At 37.2% G+C, this 22768-nt stretch overlaps 2 protein-coding genes across 2 annotated transcripts in view; one reads left to right on the forward strand and one right to left on the reverse strand.

The window, feature by feature from the left end:
* Positions 1-10027: 10027 nt before the first annotated feature.
* LOC137241862 (piggyBac transposable element-derived protein 4-like) lies at positions 10028-11766 on the reverse strand. The gene is made up of 2 exons (XM_067769232.1): positions 10580-11766; positions 10028-10510 (listed from the first exon to the last, which is right to left on the reverse strand). Exons 1-2 carry the CDS (start codon positions 11522-11524, stop codon positions 10028-10030), a joined length of 1428 nt encoding a protein of 475 aa, XP_067625333.1. The 5' UTR covers positions 11525-11766.
* Positions 11767-16387: 4621 nt separating this feature from the next.
* LOC137242795 (bilin-binding protein-like) overlaps positions 16388-22768 on the forward strand; it is a 54377-nt gene continuing 47996 nt past the window's right edge. Inside the window, exon 1 of the mRNA XM_067770047.1 lies at positions 16388-16502. Coding sequence (XP_067626148.1) covers positions 16480-16502 — 23 coding nt within the window. The 5' untranslated portion in view covers positions 16388-16479. The remainder of the gene's footprint in view (positions 16503-22768) is intronic.

Raw genomic sequence — 22768 nt, forward strand, 5'->3', positions numbered from 1 at the left:
ACATTAGTATATAATTTTCTTAGGCTGGATTTATCTTTCAATTCAGAACAAATTTTGTGTTTACATTTTTCTCGTTCTTGTTTGTTCGGAACTAATCGTCCAGTTCACATTTAGGGCTATATATTCTCATGTAAATTTAAACATTTTCATACAAATTTTTTGTTTATCGTTAGTTAGGACTTTGTGTTTGCCCAAAAAAGAAGTCACGACTTCAAAAGAATCCCACGTTGCTGCCTCCACTGGTGACAATAGTTCTTTGAAATGGTTATTGGTCATCATTTTCCTGTGGTCCCAAAAAATCCCTTCCTTTATTTTTGCTTCTGAAATCTCAGGAAAGATTGTCTTCAAATGATAAAAAGCTTCGCCTTCTTTGTCCAAAGCCTTAACAAAGTTTTTGATAAGGCCAAGCTTGACGTGGAGTGGAGGTAGAATTATTTCTTCCTTCTTTATAAGTGGGGAGTATTTTATGTTATCCATCCCAATTTGAAACTCGATTCGTTCTAGCCAATCTTTTAGGATGTAGTGGTCTTGACGAGCTCGGCTGTCCCATTTGCATAGAAAGCAGCAGTATTTTGTGTATCCACTTTGTAGATCACATAGCATTCCAATGACTTTAAGATCGGCACATATTCTCCACTCATGCGTTTCTTTCGTATTTGCTGCATACGCGATCGGGATAGATGGCTTTTGGTTGCCAATATGCAATAATATGGCCTTTAAACTTAATTTGTTGTCGTCTATGAACAATCGCCACCCTTTTCAATCATATGGTTCACCAAACTGTTTGAATAGACATCAATGCCTTTGCAGTAACAAACACTGTCCTCCTTAGTATAGTACTTGGAAAATTGTTCGTGAAGGGTTCTATAATATGTTACCTTAACATCGGATGAAACAAATTTAAATTATTGCATACGGGAGGCGTATAGTTAGGCCTTTTCCTTTGACAATTCCAAATCCTTTATCCAATCATTGAGTTGTGCTTGTGACAAAGAGTTTATTTCGTTTTCCGTTTAAAATCGAGTACAGCATGATGCCGCGTAATCAGATATTACTGGAACCGGAACCAAAGTTAAATTTGATTTTGGCAATTTAGCTTCCCTTGAATTTAGTTCTGGTAATGACACTGTAGATACGCTCGCATAGGTTACTTTTCTTGACTTTCCAACTCCAAGTACTTCTGTAGTACAAATATAGCAGTCCGTTGAATGGCAAGTTGGTTCCCTCCACTTCATTGGTGAAATAAATTTCATATGTCGCTTAATAGATAGTTTCAGAAATTTGTCAGCTATGCATGAAAAGGGAGAAAATTCCTAATTTTTACAGCGCACCTTTTTGTTCCGGTTTCCGAAAAAATCAATTCGACTCGACATGTAGTGCACACAGTATTCGGTCTCCATGGTCTTTCATTGTTTTTAGGCTCAATTCCAAAATACTTATAGTATGTAACTTTCAAAGGATTTGAAATCACACGTCGTATCCTTTTAACGATAAATTGACCGCAGATGAAACATAACATATCTGGATCATTAGTACACTCAAACTCTCGCGCCCTTTTATTCATATTATATTTTTAAGTAAATGGTTGGTTATAAACTACAATTATAAACTGAGCAGTATCCGGCGCATGTACTATTATTTATAATTAGATCAAGTAAAAATTCAAGCCAACCTAGACAAAAAGGTTCCCTAGTTCTGCAAAGAAAACACTACCTGCCTTAAAAATATGCTCATGCTTGAAATGTACCTGGGTTTGAGAAAAGGACACTAACAGTTTTTTGTATCTAATAACCCTTCGAAAATTTACCTGTTAACTAACTGATATACGAATACTAACACACATGTACCAGTAGGGTACTTAAGTATTAAATGTATATATTTACTTGAATGCTTTTAACTTTTGTATTAGTCCATCGATTTTGTTGAACGAAAGTTTATTTTTTTGTATTAAAACACAGCTTAGAGAGAAAAAAAATCTGCAAAAAAATTTAAAGTTTTCGAGATCCTTCTTGGCAAAGTACAATTTTTTTTATATTTTCACAAAACAATTGAAAAAATCCATAAAGATTGTTCGTTATCTTTGAATCAGCAGGGCCCAGCAAAAAGTGTTGTATGCACAGTTTATAGCAAATTTTACTATCTTTTAAGGGCTTTAAACCGTTTTGGAATTGCTCAAATCGTTCTTGAGATATGATTAAGGGGACCCAATTTTTTTTTTTTGGAGAAAAACGGTAATTCGTAAATATGTCAAAAATGTTACCATAGAACTAAAAATAACCTTGATTTTCGGAATCAGGGGGTGATTTTACATAGGAATTTCATAATGGCGTCTCTGGTGCAGAAAAAAAGTGAAATTTGTGATGTAGTGTAATCTTTATCTGTTGGCGAAAGTGAACTGCAGATGTCTGACCAGATAACACGGTTTACTTGCTTATGGTATCTCCAATACCAATTCCGTGCTTTACCAACAAATAAAATGTGTATGTGCTTACAAATGGCGGTAAAATCGCTGTCTAAAGTTTCATCTGTGAGTAATTTGACTCTATAAATGAATTCTTCCACGCCTAAACCTTCCGAGGATCCATCGAATTGCAAGTTCCATTTTTGCGTTATGTCCGCAGTTTTCCTAACTAAAACTGAGGATACCATGGATGATGGGGCTTCATGTATTGTAGCTACTAATAAGCCTTGCGTATTACCGGGACCTGAACTCGGGCAAGGATTGGTACCCGACCGCATATTCATAGAGGACATAATTTGGTTTATTGATTGTTCAATCATGTTGTTATTCTGACGTGAATTTTGAATTGGCCGCCCTCTTCTTCTATTCATAGTTTGTCTATAACCCTCCTGTTCATGAATAATTTTTCTTCTTAGTTCGCATGGCTGGGTACTCCGGTACCACAAGGCAATTCATACGTGAGAACTACTAGTGTTACCTGGGTATCCCAGCCAGAACTAGTAATAAAAAACTAATTTATTAAAAAAATCATCTTTATGAAATTATATTTGAAAAAATTGTCTCTCCTTTTTGTAGAAAACTTATTCCCAAACGATGTCACACAATTTTAACTCGTTTCTATTTGTAGATTATTTAAAAGTGCCTTTTGAATATGCAAAAGGTACCCGGGTGCCATATGCATAGGACGATTCCCGCTATTACTAGCATATAAAGCAGATGATTGCATAATACTATTTTCACACAGACGGCTTATTGAATAATAAAGGCAATTTTCTACATTAAGACGCTTATTGAGCTCAATCTTCCCTACAAAATTCGAATCTATTATTATTTCATTAGTAGCTAATCGAATGCCTAATGAAGTCAAAAGCACAATGCAACTCTGTTGGCAGCGTTCCGCTTCCGTTTCCGCTTCTTAGTTTTTGGTGTGTTCAGTGCTTAAAAATGTCATTTGTCAAAGCAAATGTCATTGTCTGCATGGCGGAACGATACAAGTTGGCCGCATCGAACAGCTGATTATAACCTTTATTATTTGATTTGATACATCAACTACCGGCGCAGTATGATTTTGAAATTTGTCCATCGAATTTACAAGTACATGGAATTTTTTTTGTTTGTAGGTATGTCACCATGCCCCATGCCATGCACCTTGTATCGTTCCGCCATGATTGTCTGTCTCATCCTTCACACTAATCGAGCAGTTACTTCTGTGTGAAAGCAAAAAATTTACGATTTCATTAGCAGGTGAAATGAGATCATTAAGTTTCTGTGTGAAAACAGTATAACACTGGGATCGGAATTATGCAATTCCTGTACTTCGCCTGTATTTGACGCTGAACCTAGTTTCAATATCTTGGCCGCGTTTCTAGTTACCATTCGCGTAGCCTCTGCAGCTGACGTAGACGCAGCTTTGGTATCAGGTAGGCAATTTCGCTTACGTGCTTTCAGCTCCTGTGCGGAAGATTGACGAAATCCATCAAAACAAAGTGAGATATAACGCTATGAAAAGTTTTTTACTGCAGCACCAAAATAGATTTGTGACTTCTAACGATATATTTTAAATGTGTTTTTCCAGTACTACCTAACAGCGCTATGTGGTTTGCTACATAGTTCCAAAATTTCTTGATTTATTAAACTCAATTTTAAACCCTTAGCTAGCCTCACACGTTGGGCGCCAAAAATTTATGGAATGAAATTCTGAGTGCAATGTGATATTTGTGCTCGCTGGCCTCTTAATTGTACCCTAAAAATGTAGGTAAGATAACGTGGCTATAGACCGATGTGACCTAGCGCAACGTGATGTGACAATGTGAGAAATTAGAAGAAAGACTTAACACATTATTGTTTCTTTTTATACTCAGCGTGCTTTGCACACAGAGTATATTAACTTTGATTGGATAACGGTTCGTTGTACAGGCATAAAGGAATCGAGATAGATATAGACTTCCGTATATCAAAATCACCAGTGTCGAAAAAAATTTGATTGATCCATGTTCGTCTGTCTGTCCGTTAATAAGATAACTTGAATAAATATTGAGATATCTTCACCAAATTTGGTACACGAGCTTATCTGGACCCAGAATAGATTGCTATTTAAAATGAGCAAAATCGGATGATAACCACGCCCACTTTTTATATATATAACATTTTGGAAACAACAAAAAACCGAATTATTTAGTAAATAATACACATATAATGTTGAAATTTGACGTGTTGACTGATATTGAGACTCCTGATAAAAATAGCCGTGGAACCGCTCACTTGTTATAAAATCAATTTTACAAATATTATTAATAATAAATCAAGAACTGTTAAACCTATCGTAACAAAGTTCGGCAGAGAGGTTACCTTTACTATAAGGAATACTTTGAAGAAAGATTAACGAAATCGGTTGAGGACCACGCCCATTTTATATAAAAGATCTTTAAAAGGGTCTGGATGAATAACATAAGCTATATCTTTGCAAAAAAGAGCTTTATATCAATGGTATTTCATTTCCCAATATATAACAATAAATAGGAAAAACTTCAAATTTAAAAAAATGGGCGGGGGACCGCCTCTTTTATTACTAAGCAATTTTCTATGTTTCGTGAGTCATAACTCTAAGAAAAGATAACGCATCGTATTAAAATTGGGTACAAAGATTTTTCCTATAGCAGGAAATATTTCTAGAAAAGAGGGACAAGATCGCTTAAAGACCACACCCACTTTTATATAAAAGATTTTTAAAAGGGTCGTAGACGAAATTAATTAGCTATATCTTAGCGAAAAAAAGTAAGAAGAAAAGTAATTTATCTGAAATGAAACCTCCAATTTAAGCTGACGCTGAGTATATAATGTTCGGTTATACTGGAACTTAGGCACCTTTACTTGTTTTTATACTCAGTTGAGAAGAGCTCACAGAGTATATTAACTTTGATTGCATAACGGTTGGTTGTACAGGTATAAAGGAATCGAGATAGATATAGACTTCCATATATCAAAATCATCAGTATCGAAAAAAAATTCGATTGAGCCATGTCCGTCCGTCCGTCCGGCTGTCCGTTAACACGATAACTTGAGTAAATTTGGGGTATCTTGATGAAATTTGGTATGTAGGTTCCTGGGCACTCATCTCAGATCGCTATTTAAAATGAACGATATCGGACAATAACCACGCCCACTTTTTCGATATCGAAAATTTCGAAAAATCGAAAAAGTGCGATAATTCATTACCAAATACGCATTAAGCGATGAAACTTGGTAGGTGAGTTGAGCTTATGACGCAGAATAGAAACTTAGTAAAATTTTGGACAATGGGCGTGGCACCGCCCACTTTTAAAAGAAGATAATTTAAAAGCTTTGCCAGCTGTAGTTTGGCAGTCGTTGAAGATATCATGATGATATTTGGCAGGAACGTTACTCCTATTACTATATGTATGCTTAATAAAAATTTGCAAAATCGGAAAACGACCACGCCCATTTAAAAAAAATTGTTTTAAGTAAAATTTTAACAAAAAATTTTATATCTTTACAGTATATAAGTAAATTTTGTCAACATCCGACTCCGGTAATGATATGGTGCAACAAAATATAAAAATAAAAGAAAATTTCAAAATGGCCGTGGCTCCGCCCTTTTTCATTTAATTTGTCTAGGATACTTTTAATGCCATAAGTCGAACAAAATTTACCAATCCCTGTGAAATTTCGTAGGGACTTGTATTCTAGGCCGATAACTGTTTTCTGTGAAGAAGGGCGAAATCGGTTGAAGCCACGCCCAGTTTTTATACACACTCGACCGTCTGTCCTTCCGCTCGGCCGTTAACACGATAACTTGAGCAAAAATCGATATATCTTTACTAAACTCAGTTCACGTACTTATCTGAACTCACTTTGTATTGCTATAAAAAATGGCCGAAATCCGACTATGTCCACGCCCACTTTTAATATAGAAAATTTCGAAAAATTAAAAAGAATGCCATAATTCTATACCAAATACGAAAAGAGGGATGAAACATGGTGATTGGATTGGCTGTTTGACGCAAAATATAAATTTTGAAAAAAACTTTGTAAAATGGGTTTGACACCTACCATATTAATTAGAAGAAAATGAAAAAGTTCTGAAGGGCGAAATCAAAAGCCCTTGGAATCTGTTCGTGGTATTACATATATAAATAAATTAGTGGTACCCGACAGATGATGTTCTGGGTCACCCTGGTCCACATTTTGGTCAATATCTCGAAAATGCCTTCACATATACAACTACCACCACTCCCTTTTAATATACTCATTAACACCTTTAATTTGATACCCATATCGTACAAACAAATTCTAGAGTCATCCCTGGTCCACCTCTATGGAGATATCTCGAAAAGGCGTCCACCTATAGAACTAAGCCCACGCCCTTTTAAAATACTCGTTAACACCTTTCATTTGATACCCATATCGTACAAACAAATTCTAGAGTCATCCCTGGTCCACCTCTATGGAGATATCTCGAAAAGGCGTCCACCTATAGAACTAAGCCCACGCCCTTTTAAAATACTTGTTAACACCTTTCATTTGATACCCATATAGTACAAACAAATTCCAGAGTCAGCCCTGGTCCACCCCTATGGCGATATCTCGAAAATGCGTCCACCTATAGAACTAAGGCTCACGCCCTTTTAAAATATTCATTAGCACCTTTCATTTGATACCCATATCGTACAAACAAATTCTAGAATCACCCATGGTCTACCTTTATGGCGATATCTCGGAAAGGCGTCCACCTATAGAAATAAGCCCACGCCCTTTTAAAATTCTCGCTAACACCTTTCATTTGATACCCATATCGCACAAACAAATTCTAGAGTCACGCCTGGTCCACCTCTATGGCGATATCTCGAAAAGGCGTCCACCTATAGAACTAAGCCCACGCCCTTTTAAAATACTCGTTAACACCTTTCATTTGATACCCATATAGTACAAACAAATTCTAGAGTCACCCCTGGTCTACCCCTATGGCGATATCTCGAAAAGGCGTCCACCTATAGAACTAAGGCTCACGCCCTTTTAAAATACTAATTAACACCTTTCGTTTGATACCCGTATGGTACAAACAAATTCTAGAGTCACCCCTGGTCCACCTTTGTGGCGATATCTCTAAAAGGCGTCCACCTATAGAACTAAGCCCACGCCCTTTTAAAATACTCGTTAACACTTTTCATTTGATACCCATATCGTACAAACAAATTCTAGAGTCATCCCTGGTCCACCTCTATGGCGATATCTCGAAAAGGCGTCCACCTATAGAACTAAGCCCACGCCCTTTTAAAATACTCGTTAACACCTTTCATTTGATACCCATATCGTACAAACAAATTCTAGAGTCACGCCTGGTTCACCTCTATGGCGATATCTCGAAAAGGCGTCCACCTATAGAACTAAGCCCACGCCCATTTAAAATACTCGTTAACACCTTTCATTTGATACCCATATCGTACAAACAAATTCTAGAGTCATCCCTGGTCCACCTCTATGGCGATATCTCGAAAAGGCGTCCACCTATAGAACTAAGCCCACGCCCTTTTAAAATACTCGTTAACACCTTTCATTTGATACCCATATCGTACAAACAAATTCTAGAGTCACCCCTGGTCCACCCCTATGGCCATATCTCGAAAAGGCATCCACCTATAGAACTAAGGCTCACGCCCTTTTAAAATACTCATTAGCTCCTTTCATTTGATACCCATATCGTACAAACAAATTCTAGAATCACCCATGGTCTACCTTTATGGTGATATCTCGAAAAGGCGTCCACCTATAGAACTAAGCCCACGCCCTTTTAAAATCCTCGCTAACACCTTTTATTTGATACCCATATCGTACAAACAAATTCTAGAGTCACCCCTGGTCCACCTTTATGGCGATATCTCGAAAAGGCGTCCACCTATAGAACTAAGCCCACGCCCTTTTAAAATCCTCGCTAACACCTTTCATTTGATACCGATATCGTACAAACAAATTCTAGAGTCACCCCTGGTCCACCCTTATGGCGATATCTCGAAAAGGCGTCCACCTATAGAACTAAGCCCACACCCTTTTAAAATTCTCGCTAACACCTTTCATTTGATACCCATATCGTACAAACAAATTCTAGAGTCACCCCTGGTCCACCTTTATGGCAATATCTCGAAAAGGCGTCCACCTATAGAACTAAGGACCACTCCCTTTTAAAATACTCGTTAAAACTTTTCATTTGATACCCATATGGTACAAACAAATTCTAGAGTCAGCCCTGGCCCACCTTTATGGCGATATCCCTAAATGGCGTCCACCCATAGAACTATGGCCTACTCCCTCTTAAAATACTCTTTAATACCTTCTATTTGATACACATGCCATACAACCACATTCCAGGGTTACCCGAAGTACATTTTCCTACATGGTGATTCTCCCTTAAATTGTCTCCATTGCTCTCAACTGAGTATGTAATGTTCGGTTACACCCGAACTTAGCCTTCCTTACTTGATTTTTTTAAACTTTATAAATTCATATTTGGGGCTCATTAAACAATTTCTAATTCTAATCTTAGCTAAACAAACTTTTATAACGAGTAACCCTCGTAATTCCCAACATCACTAAATTTCAAACTATATGAATTGATTCTTACTAAAAAAAATTCTCTCATACATACTTATTGGCTTTGCAAGCGGCTAATAAATACGTTTACACTTTAAACTCTTATATCCCTATTGCTTAGGTTCCCTACTCAGAGATATTTATGAATGGAAAGCAAATGCAATTACAAATAGGCAATGAGATCAAACGTAAAAAAATCCAATGCAACTGTCTTTGCCTATTTGACAAATATTACTCTACGTGGGGTTTTTTTATACACAGTTGAGCAGAGCTCACAGAGTATATTAACTTTGATTGGATATCGGTTGGTTGTACAGGTATAAAGGAATCGAGATAGATATATCAAAATCATCAGTATCGAAAAAAAATTTGATTGAGCCATGTCCGTCCGTCCGTCTCTCCGACCGTCCGTAAACACGATAACTTGAGTAAATTTTGAGGTATCTCGATGAAATTTGGTATGTAGGTTCCTGGGCACTCATCTCAGATCGCTATTTAAAATGAACGATATCCGACTATAACCACGCCCATTTTTTCGATATCGAGAATTTCGAAAAACCGAAAAAGTGCGATAATTCATTACCAAAGACGGATAAAGCGTGAAACTTGGTAGGTGAGTTGAACTTATGACGCAGAATAGAAAATTAGTAAAATTTTGGACAATGGGCGTGGCACCGCCAACTTTTAAAAGAAGGTAATTTAAAAGTTTTGCAAGCTGTAATTTGGCAGTCGTTGAAGATATCATGATGAAATTTGGCAGGAACGTTACTCCTATTACTATATGTATGCTTAATTAAAATTTGCAAACTCGGAGAACGACCACGCCCACTTTAAAAAAAAAAATTTTTAAGTCGAATTTTAACAAAAAATTTAATATCTTTAAAGTATATAAGTAAATTATGTCAACATTCAACTCCAGTAATGATATGGTGCAACAAAATACAAAAATAAAAGAAATTTTCAAAATCGGCGTCTATTTGTGCGCCGCTTGGTACTATATTCGGACAAGCACATGTCCATGCTATCAACTCCACCTTTGGTTTTGTTGTAGTCCAATATAAGCAATGGCTTCTTCTTAGGACCGGACGTTTCTGTTGTATAATGAGAAGTGGACAATAATACAACTGCCTTGTTTTTCTTGGGCACGTACGAGCACATCGTAACGTGATTATAGAACCCAAACATTGACGATTCAGCTTCACGTCCCTTGGGGTTGGCAAATGCTGCTGGCACGAATGTACGCCTTTTGTTGCAAGTACCCAATATAGATAAATTATTGTCTATCATCAAAGATTTTGCCAAGTTGTAGCTAGTGAAAAAGTTGTCACATACAATATTTCTTCCACTTCCATCAAAAAGGTTGATACTTAAATCTTTGACTATTCTTTCACCAACGTTTCTTTCACGTTCACCAGACTGTGCCATTCCTGTATAGATTTGTCCCTGCATTGAAAAATTAAATTCAATTTAGTTATTTATACTTTCAACAATTTTCAACAATATTGATAGTACCTGCAATGGATAGAACGAAATGGAGTCGCACACCCACCACACTTTTATCCCATATTTGGCAGGTTTTGATGGTATGTATTGCGTGAAGCCAGTTCCACCACGATAAGCATACAATTGTTCATCTACGGTGACGTTGGCTCCTGCCACGTAATATCTACGAAGACAGTTGTTTAGCATCAAAAAAACGTCCGATATTGCTGCTGCTTTGTCAGTTTGTTTGCGTTGCTGGCATGTGTTTCCATTATCAAAACGAATGAAGCGGCTAATTTCCCAAAATCGTCGTAAACTCATTGCAGCACGATATAATGGATGTGATTTAGTATTCCACAAATCTTTCGTATGCACGTAACCAGAATGTGTAACGCCACTTAGCAAAAGTACGCCCAAATATGCATCAAATTCACTTTCTGTTATGGGAATCCATGATCTCGGTTCTCTTGTTGGATGTTTTGCATTGTCATCATCAAAGAATTGCCTTGCCTTTCGATTTGATTCACGAATAATTATGTCGCATATTTCGTCTGACGTTATCAATTTGAACGTTTCTGAAATGGTCAAACCTTGCGTTGCCCGTACTGGTCCAGATTGTGCACTTCTTAGAATGTTGTGCGTACGGAATCTTACAGGTTGTGGTTGTATGTAAGACCAAACATTACCATCTCTGGCAGTAAAATATTCCCCAGTTTCAGTTGGTGCATCTTCAAGTTCTTCATCTGAATCACTGCCGTCCTCTGGGTCATATTCTGGTAACGTGGGCTCTTCTAAGTCTGAGTCATCACCACCAATATCACCTACACATTCATCTAAAGCCTCGTCACCAACTACTGAATCGTGGTCACTTATTTCTTCTTGGCTCTCTTCAAGCGTTTGACGAATATATGCTTGCTGTTCTTCGTACGAAAGTGCGCTTAGTTGTCGTGGAGTAAACCATTTACCATCTGCCATTTCACTTTGATTTTATTTTTTTATTTCCACAAAATAAACAGAAACGTCCTTTCACTTCGAATCATACGTGCATGATAAAATCCGTAATACTGGTAAACCCTATTTTATACTTTTTAGCGCAAGTGATTAACGCAGGTACTATCGATTTTTTCAGAGATGTGTACCTGCCGGGTTATAACGGCATGCCATTTGCCATACAAAACGTATGTACATACCCGGGTGTGTTGCTGTTGACGTGCGTAAAAAAGTTCTGCTGTTGACATAAAGGTTAATGAAAATTTAAAATTTCAAAAATTATGGAAAATTAACTTTAAGCAAGGAAAATGTCTGCCGTCATACGTACATATTTATGGCGATATGGATCGGCTGAATAAAAGATTATAACGAAAGAATTAGTTAGAACATATATAACTTACATGCTTACAAATCCGCATTCAACTGCAGCGTTGAAAGGCCTTCCATTGTTATAGTTGTTATGCGATGTTGCTGTATGAGCTGGATTCTATTGGTTCTACTTATCAGCAAGTGTATTTTTCTTTCGTTACAGAAAAATTATCCTAACTTAACATTTCGTTAAAAAACTTATTTATATATATATATATATGTATATCTTCTTCGATTATCCACAGCTAATTATACGAAAATTTTTTGGAATTTTTCTGTTTTAATATGGATTTTTGCTTTTGCTTTTGAAGAGATTGGTTTTGTTTTTGCAACAACAACGAAAAACAATGTGAATTTTGCGTTAGGTATTAATAATGCAATTAAACATCTATGGATGCTTTTACTTTTTAAAAGTTAATATTTAAACAATCTAATTTGCCTTTAGTTCACTATTTTACATTAATTAATGGATCGATTTATTACTTATTTTTTTAACAATTGTATGTTTCCCGATGTCTGTTTGTTGTTGTTTTAACTCTTTTCGTTTCCAAAATCTCTTTGGCTATGTATGTATACTTCTTTCTAACTTTCTGAACTATATCGCTTTTCACTTCATTTAAATTTTCAAATATTTTCCTAACTTTTTCCAACTTATTCTTGATCTTCACTTAATTTAATTATGTTTATTTCTTTTGCACTTTCTTTCCTATATCATCACTACACATGTTTGTCTCAATTTTTTGATGGTACAGCTTATTCCGTCCGCTTTCAACTAATTACTGAGTTGGGGTTTGTCTTTGCACGTTTTTGGATGGCAAGGCATGGTTGGGCCAAAGTACAACACAAATGTGCGGTTGTGGATGTACATATGTATATGCCGATTGTGCATATTCTGTTTAGAAATTCTTAGGTCATGCACTTCCTATGTGGTTTTAGGTGGAATATAATCAAAATGTTGTTGCAGCCCCCTTGGATACTTTCTGGTTAATTTTCGTTTCTACATACCTGGGAAATTAGTAAGTCGGACGTATAAAGTCCAAAATTGCCGGCAACAGAATCTTCTACTTCGCCTGCTATATCAATGACTTTGCGGTTCTCCAAAAAAAGTAACTGTAGTGTGGTCAGCCTTTATATAGCTTCTGAAATTGTCTCTCACTAACATTATATAAAATCTGTATTGAAGTTAGTTGTAGTTTCTTGTACATTCCCTGCGATATACGGCAAAGTTAGATCAACTACTAACAACAGCGCCATCCATTAGTAGAACTAGAAATTAATTTTATCGCATGCGACAATTTTTTTGTCGCGAAATGTATGCGATAAAAGTGTTTAACATTAATTTTGATGGCGACCATTACAAACCCTGCCCTTTTTTGTAATAACGCTTTTTAGTACAATGGCACTTGTGTGTTTATGTTTATTGTTCTGTTATATCTTTATTTTAAAATGAAATCCCCACATCTGAAGGAAAACTGCATTATTACACGCTTAAGGTCATTAGTGTTAGCCTCTGTATCCTTTCTGCTTCTTTTAAAGGAAAATTAGTTCAGAATAGAACCATATGTATATGTATTATTGCGCAGCCTTGTATGTAACACTATTAAGCACAAAAAACAAAAAAAAAACAGAATTTCAAGTGTAAAGCTGGGTATGTAACGTCCGGTTTCACCCGAACTTAGACTTCCTTACTTGTTTTAAATGTTTTTATTAAACATTTTTGTTTTGTTTTGAAGCACACATTTTTATAATTTTAATTCATATTTCAAATATTTCACAATCTTTCAATAAATAAAATTATTTTTTTGAATGAAATGAAATGACAAACTGTTGCTTAAAAGGAGTCGCCATGTGTAAATATAATAAGCAACTCGAAAAGAGAAGTTGCCGATAAACAGCAACCAAACATTTTGTGTGGAAACAGCGACTTATTGACCAATTGAATTGTAGATTTGTAGTCAAAGCGGATGACAACGTTGTATAACAAAGCTGTGTTTATTGATTTCACTAAAATTTTCCAAGCGAAAACCAAGTTATAGATTGTTATAACGTTGATTTAGTCATTTGTAAAGCATTTGATGTTGGGAATATATGCGAATTTCTGCAGCTTGAATGCCACTTTCTTTATTTTCTAAGAAATAGTTGTTTGTTTACTTTGAACAGGTGAAAAATATCTTAAAAACAGTTTTTTTTTTTCAAATAAATAGGTGATTAATTTTAAAACCTCATAATTGGAACCTTAATTAATGTGTCTGTGTTTGCTTTGTATAAACAAATGGCAAAAACTAGAAAAATAATAACTTAAAAATAACAAAATATTGCCCAATGAACCCATAGCAAGAAATAGTTTTAAGGTCAGTGGCTAAAGTTGAAAGCTTTCGGAACATTCTTTTATATTTTTGTATCTTTCGACCGATCCCTTTTATGTTTATAACTAAATCTTTTACTATACGAATGAATTAGGTAATTAACTAAACAAAGGTAAGCCCAGCCTTCTTTAGACGTTACACATTTTAACAATAGATACCCATAAGAAACTGCATTATCGTTTTTTTATTGAACTTTCGCTGACAACGCACATTCGTTCATTGTGCCTATTCATATATTTAAGAAATTAATTAAATAAATAAATTAAGGGAAGTGTTATTTTTCAACAAATAAAAATGTTTTCCGTGTTAAATGTGATGAGAATTCCCCGAAAATTTAATGAAAAAAAAACAATAACAATAAAAGGCATATGAAAAACAAATCAACGCCAATATATCTAATGCTTGGTTTTCATTAGGTCAAAATGACTGACATCAAAACTGCCTTAAGCTGACCCTGTGGTCAGTTGGGGTCAAAGGCGTTTCTTCTGACACATTACTAACTCAAAGTCGATAAAGAAATTCATGGTCAAAATACACGATAAAACTTTGTGTTCATTTATTTCACAACCTATTTCATTATTTTCCGTTGTTTTTCACGCTGTGTTATTATATGATGAACGAAAATAAAATGCCATCATGTTAGCAAATGAAATTTTAATGGTAAATGGGCAACTGTAGTTTTCATTTATTGGTAACTTAGTTGTCACTTTGTAGTCAAAATGGACGGCAAACCACATTTGACGTTGCATAAAAAATCGTTTTTGTTGACTTGGTCAAGCATTACAGTGGTTTCCAAATTCAGTTGCATAGCGGAAAAGCGAACTCACTTAAACTTGACACTGCCTTCACTTCATTGATTTCGCCATGGCATAAATTTTAAAATATATATGTGATAGCCCAAATCCTTATTTTATTTTTCATTTTATTAGTTAGCTTGCACCTACTTCAACAGAACATAAGGTTGTTGATTTACGAATCACACAATCATACTTCTTGTCACTATAGCACTGTAAAAAATTTTAAAGTTAATTTTCCTCTTAAGTGGCTATTTTATAGAGCTACATGTTAGGTTTTTTTTAAAGCAAGTTTCAATCTAATACCTTAAGTAGTGTAAGAGATTACAGCTTTCCAAAAATTCAAGACTTTAATTGATGTGACCAATTGGCGCAGGTTGACGGAGCGAAGCAGCGACTAGCGCGCCTTGTTGGACGCCCATAACCGTTTAAAGAAGAGCGCCAAATGTCATTGAACACCCATCACTTCACACAGCATGCTCCGGGTTTAAAACGGGTTTTTTCATTTGAAAGCTTAGCAACATGAGATAGACATTTTGGATATAATTGGAAGGTACATATTATAGGGGCGTGGAAAATTGTCAATATGTTAGGATAACGCAACATAAATGGTTAAAAGTCATCATAATTTGAAAAACAATCTTTCAATAAAAATTTTGAACATTTCGTTAAGATCCTTAAACAAAAGTTTTAATGTATCTATAAATATACATATAAAGAAGGATGTTGCATGCAATTTATGGACTCACAAATCACTCTCCGATCAAATTTCGCAGGGTCGCTTGATGGCAAACCTTTCCCTTCCCGGAAAGGGGACCCGGGAACGATCTATTCGAACAAATTGTATTCGCGGTTCGATTTGCCGAAATTAGGTATTGATGCAGCCCTTTTCCTGGACTAGTATTTACGAAAATTTTGCCGGGAATCGGACCTGGGACCGGGAGAAAGAGATGCATAGAAAGAGAAACGCAGAGAGAGGAGTGATTAAGAGGACAAGAAAAAGGGGGAGGAAGAGTTAGAGGTTAAAACTTCTCAAAACTTATGTAGATAGATCAAACTTATGGCAGAACAACGTCTGCCGGGTCTGTTTATATTTATAGATAAAACAGATGAATTTTGATTATTTCTCTTTTTGGAACTGTTTATGTTCTGCTTGCTTGGCTTATTTTCAATATATGCAAAAAAGTGTACGAATGAGATAAATTAAACAATACGTGTCTCTTAAAGGTAAATAATTTATTTTTTAAGCTTATAATTGCCTTTTTAAAGCACTGTGGAATTTTCGCTGAAAAAATCGGCATAGAGCGCAAGTATAAAAGGTGTGAAAAATTTTAATATCACATTGTCAGTTTTAGTGCCGAAGAAGAAAGTGATATTTGCTTGTGATCCGTTCAAATTAAAACTATACAAAATGCTGAAACACCAATTTGCTCTGTAAGTAACTAAATTATATTATCCATTCAGACAAAAATAGTGTTGCAAATTAAAAGATATTTTAAGAATCAAATCGATATATTAGTAAAGGACATACTGCTATATGTCCTTTTGGATTATTTTAAAGAAATATGTATATACATCCTGTTTTTGAATTTTTGCTGTATTTAAATCAGATATAGAACAGCTAGTGGCATAGGTCCTAGCAAGCTTTATCAAAAGGACAAATTTATTTTATAAGATAAGCCCTGGTTTTAAATATTATTTCTCAGCTTGGTTGTTAAACAAACACAATGGACGGATATAGTATATGTGGGGCCGGGTCCTCACCTAGCATAACCTTATTGAGCCCGATGTATCTGATTTCTGACAGGCTTATTGGCTGGATCAATGCGTTCACACTCAAACAAAATTTAAAAATACGACGAGGATCGATCCGGCCAAGTTATAAAATCATCAGTAGCTTATTTCTGCCGTCGCACAGTGGCATTTTTTATTTGGTTTAGAAGCGAAAAAGTAAAAATTTTCAAGTCACATTTTTTTTAATTGGAATGCAGTTTGTTTTTAAAATGTCCACAGTATTTAACGGTAATTATCGTTTCTTATAGTTATTGTTCTTCATTGAATTATCTGCTGTCAAACTGTGAGTTGTTGATGACGCGCTAATTAATGCCATTTACAGAAGTGAAATAACGCGTGCCCAAAATATTTTTTGGTTATTTAAAATCTACACGTAACTATTATTATTTTGCAAGTGTTCAAAAGTTTTTTGGTTGAGTATTTTTTTAGTCACTGACCTTAAAACTTTTTGGCTATGGGTTCATTGGGAAATATTTTGTTTTCTTTTTGAGTTACTATTTTTCTAGTTTTTGCCAATTGTTTATACAAAGCAAACAAAGCACTTTAATTAAAGCTTCAAATATCAGGTTTTAAATTAATCGCTTACTTAACCTATTTATTTGAACAAAAAAAACTGTTCTTATGATATTTTTCACCTGTTCAAAAGTAAACAAATAAGTAATTCTTGGAAAATAAATAAAGTGGCATTTAACACTCAGAAATTATCACCTATTCCCAACATCAAATGCTGTACAAATGACTAAATTAACGTTATAACAATCTGTGATTGGTTTTCACTTGGTCGAATTTGACCACTAATTTGGTCAAATCAATAAAAACAGCTTGTCATAAAACGTCAAAAGCGATAATTAAATTGGATGCTGATTACCGCCAACTTCTCTTTTGAATTTGCTTATCATATTTACACACAGCGACTCTTTTTAAGCAGCATGATATTTCACTTCATCTCATTCTAAAAAGTTGTTTTATTTATTGAAAATTTGAAAAATTGTTGTGAAATATTGGAAATACCTATCAATTAAAACCAATGCGAATTCAGTACCAGGTGTTGTTACCCCAACAGCTGATTGCTGTTCTTGATTATTTTCCATGCAACGCTTTGTACAACAATACGTCAGTTAATCGAAATCAATGAAATTTTTCTTTTGACTTAACATTCTTCTGCACGACTAATTAGTTGAATTCGCTTTTCCTTGTATGGTTTCAAATCAAAACAAGTAAAGGTGTCTAAGTTCGGGTGTAACCGAACATTATATACTCAGCGTAAGCTTCAATTATACATTCCAATTCAGATAAATATCTTTTCTACATAACACGTGGTACCGCGCGTTTAAAAAAAATATCTCCCCATTTCCTCTTACAATAAAATTTGATAAGTGAAATATCATTGATTCAAAACTATTTCTTGCTAAGTTATAGCTTATTATTCTAGTCTACGATCCTTTTAAACTTGCTTCATATCTAAGTTGCCGTGGCCTTTAACCGATCCCGTCCATTTTTACTAGAAATATTTTCTCCTATAAGTAAAATATGTGTACAAAATTGCATTACTATATGTTAATTTTTCTTCGAATTATGGCACCCTTAACATAGAAAATTGCTTAGTCATAAAAAAGGCGGTGCCACACAACTTTTCAAAAATTTTAGTGTTTTCCAATTTAATGTTATAACTCTATTTAGAAAGTAAAATTCTATTTATACAAAGCTCTTTTACGCTAGATATAGCTTATTATTTTCGTCTACGACCCTTTTAGAAATCTTTTTTATAAAAGTGGGCGTGCTCTTTAGCCGATATCATCCACTTTTTCTAGAAATATTGCCTGCTATAAGGAAAATTTGTGTACCCAATTTGATTACGACACGTTAATTTTTCTTCGAATTATGGCTCCCGAAACATAGAAAATTGCTTAGTCATAAAAGGGGCGGTGCACCCCCTGTTCCCGATCTTGCAGGAGTTCCAAATAAGAACAATGAAAAGCACTTACACGTACGATGCAATGTTATTTTATTTCCTATGGGAACAATATGACGTACATAAAATGTTAAATACAAATCACATAAAAATTAAAAATTAATCTTACGCTTTTGTGCGTGCTCCTGCTGCTGATACGACCGAGAACTATAATTTATGTTAAGGAAATCAAGATGAAAACGGTGCCGTTTCGCCAGGGTTGCTAAGTACGGGCAATGTAACTCAACTACGCACGGTCGTAATTCAGAAGCAGGAGGGCGCATTCACAGTACGTTGCCAATATAAATTCTCCACAACATCCCAGCCTCCGTGAATCTAGCTCGACTCAGATTCACCAACATCTAGCTTAGCAAGCTTACGAACCGGTCTTTTGTACGTGCCAAACTTCGTCTTCACGTCCGCTGCTCTGACTTGCGAATCCTTGCCTGGATACACTCGTGTCACCCTTCCCATAAGCCACTTGGAGCGGTGCACCCCAGCGTCGCAAACCATAACGACATCATCAACTTCCAACGCTTTCACCGGTTGATACCACTTCGTTCGACGGCACAGGTCCGGAAGGTATTCCGCGATCCATTTCTTCCAGGACCTATGCCGCAGCTGTTGAACCTTTCGCCATTGTTTTCTTGTGGCGCGCAGCTTCTCCTCCAGAGGATTAGCAGTCTGGTCAGAGTTTGCAGTACCTAAAAGGAAGTGGCTAGGAGTGAGGGGTTCTTCGCTAGGTGCATCTAAAGGTATGTGAGTCAGCGGCCGCTAATTGAGAATGTTCTCGGCCTCAACCATTAAACTGTACAAACCGTGTTCCTGTAAACTTTCGCTGTGCAATGTATCCCCCATGGCTCGTTTTACGCTGCGGACCAGCCGCTCCCAGCAGCCTCCCTCGAGGGGGTTAAGGGGACAGTTGAATACCCATTCAACGCTCTTCTTCGACAAGGCATCTGCTATCTTACCATTTTCGAGTTCCGATAGTTGGCGCTTCAGTTCCCTGTCCGCTCCAATGAAATTCGTGCCGTTATCAGAACGTATACGCACCGGAGTGCCACGCCTTTCATAAAATTTCTAATACACATCAAGCAGGTATCATTGGATAAGTCCATGGCTATCTCAAGATGAACGGCCCGTGTAGTAAGACAGGTGAACAACGCTATCCAACGCTTTTCAGTACGACGACCTGAGACTACGGTAAAGGGACCCATATAGTCCAACCCTACGTAAGTGAATGGTTTCACGAACGGCGTTACTCTATCTTCAGGCAACTGTCCCATCATTGGTACCGCTGGTTGACCACGATCCTTCTTGCATTTAAGGCACCTTCTGGAAGCTTGCTTCACTGCCACGTTAGGGATCCAATACCGCCTTCTAAGCTTCGCTATGATCGTCTCATCGTTTTGATGGCGCCAGGAACTATGGTAATGATCGACTATCAAGTTGGTTACTCGATGAACTTTCGGAACTATGATCGGCCTACGAGCGTCTGTTGAAAGGGCCGCGGCATTATTCAATCTACCATTCACGTGCACAACTCCAAGGTCATCCAGATACGGCGTCAATCTCCACAGTGAGCTATCCCGTCCTACTTTTCCGGTCAATTCCAGTGACATGTAGTCCTTGCCATAAGCCTCCTTTTGAACGTTGCGACAAATCACCGGGTTAGCTTTCTCCAAATCTGACGGGTCCAAATGGGATAGTTTCCTCTCTTCTGGGACTTTAGTACAATTATCGCGGAAGCGTAAGATCCACGCTACAATTCTCTGCATGTGCTGAAACGACGAATACCTTTCAAACAACGTTAATTGGTTCATGGTTAGTAAAAGCGGTTTTGTTCGTAGCTCTGCCTTCGTCTCATCCGGTTCTACATAATTCGGCCACTCCGTCTCATCTCCGAACAAAAATTCTGGGCCAGTCGTTCACAGAGATTACCTACGAGTGCTTCTGATTCGCGTTCCGAAGTCTGCTGGATTCATTCCACTTGGGAGCCACCGCCATTCAGCTGGTTCACAACCATCCAAGATCTCGTTAACTCTGTGAGCTACGTACGGTTTGTAGCGTCGATGATTTGACTTAATCCACGAAATTGTCGTCTTGGAATCGCTCCACATCACCACCCTGGAGGGCTCTATCTCGTGACTTTGCTCGATGAACTTACGTAAACGAGTAGCTAACACCGCCGACTGTAGCTCCAAACGAGGGATCGAAGTCAGCTTTAATGGCGCACATTTCGTCTTTCCAGTTATGAATGCTAACTTCACTATTCCTGACGTCTCCATCACACGCCAATATGCCACCGCAGCAAAGGCCACCTCGCTGGCGTCCACGAAAACGTGCAACTCGACTGGTATGCTCATGGAGAATTCAATATAACATCGTGGTATGCTGAGGTCTCCTAAATCGCCAAGCATAGCTAACCATTTACTCCAGAGTCCTCGTGCGTCCGTTGGAATCTCTTCATCCCAATCCACGTTTTTCCTCCAGGTCAATTGTAGTATCAGTTTTGCCACCAAGGAGTACTCAGCTGCCACACCGAACGGATCAAACAAGGACATGGTGATACTTAGCACTTCTCGTTTTGTAGGCGCTCTTGCTCCTTCCAGTAGTCTTTTGTCGACCCTCGCGAATGACGTAGCGAAGCGAAGGGTGTCCTGCCTAGTGTCCCAGCACATACCTAGCACCTTCTGCACCTGCGACGTTTCTTTATCGAGACTCAAAACTTGTCGACTTTCGTGGTTATCGTTGAACATCTTGGTAACCAGTAGGGAGTTCGAGACCATACGCTTGAGATCGAAACCGCCTTTCTTATGTGCCCACACAACTTCCGGTATAATTTTCAATGCCTCGCTTTCGCTAGAAAAACAGTGAACCAAATCGTCAACATAGTGGTTGTTAATTATAATGCTAACCGCCTCTGGAAACTGATTTTGAAAATCACTTGCATTTTTATTTTTTACGAACTGAGTCGAACAAGGAGAACAAGTTGCTCCGAATGTCATCACTGTCATCGTATACTCTTCGATAGGTTCGTTGGTGTCAGTCCTCCACAGAAACCTCTGAGCTGACTGATCCTCCTCCCGGATTTTCACTTGGTGAAACATCTCGACAATGTCCGCACAGACTCCAATCTTTCGCTGCCTAAACTTCATTAGAACCACTGCTAAGGGTTGACACTGGTCCGGACCACTAAGCAGCGCGGAATTCAGGGACTGACCATCAATCTTTGCGGCAGCATTGAAGACTAACCTCAACTTACCCGGTTTGTTTGGATTGTAGACTGCAAAATGAGGTATGTACCACGTACGACTGTTGTACACTTCCGCAGTTTTCTCGAGTATCCTTTTTCCATATATTCGGTCATAACACGCGCGTATTCTTCCTTGAGATGCTCATCGCGTTCGAACTTCTTTTCCAGGAGAAGAAATCGTTTTTCAACCATCAATCGATTACTCGGGAGCTTTGAGTCCTCGCTCTTCCATAAGAGGCCGTTTCAAAGCGATCTCCCTTCCGAACAGTCGTAGTCTCCAATAGGTATTTGGCCCTCTTAACTTCATCGCTGTCCACATGCTCGGCGCAACGCGCGCCTAACTGATCGCTTGCTATGAATTCTTTCACCATCTGATTCAATTCGTTACATTCATTGTTTTCGACTTGCGTAAGAAATAGACGACTTCCATTAGCAGTCGGATTACCTGCTGCCGAACCATACACAACCCAACCCAACTTGGTCCTGACTACGGCTGGCCCCTTCCATCCGTCCCTGACGACACTACGCGCAACTCCTAGGTGAACGTTATCGATTCCAATAAGCAGTTCAGGAACGACGTCCTCATACCACAAATGGGCAACTTCTTCATGTGGCGATACTTGGACCAGAGCTTTTCAATGTTAAGTGTCTGCATTGGCAATTGGAGATTCGGTACCGTACTAACGTTTTTTAAATTAA

The sequence above is a fragment of the Eurosta solidaginis genome, chromosome 2 (genome assembly GCF_040869045.1).
Source record: "Eurosta solidaginis isolate ZX-2024a chromosome 2, ASM4086904v1, whole genome shotgun sequence".
In the NCBI taxonomy this organism is placed as follows: domain Eukaryota; kingdom Metazoa; phylum Arthropoda; class Insecta; order Diptera; family Tephritidae; genus Eurosta; species Eurosta solidaginis.

Excerpts from the sequence above, each read along its gene's own strand:
- LOC137241862 (XM_067769232.1), bottom strand. The coding sequence starts at position 11,524 with ATGGCAGATGGTAAATGGTTTACTCCACGACAACTAAGCGCACTTTCG. Across the intron at positions 10,511-10,579 it reads TTTCGTTCTATCCATTGCAG|GGACAAATCTATACAGGAAT; the intron begins GTACTATCAATA and ends TTTTCAATGCAG.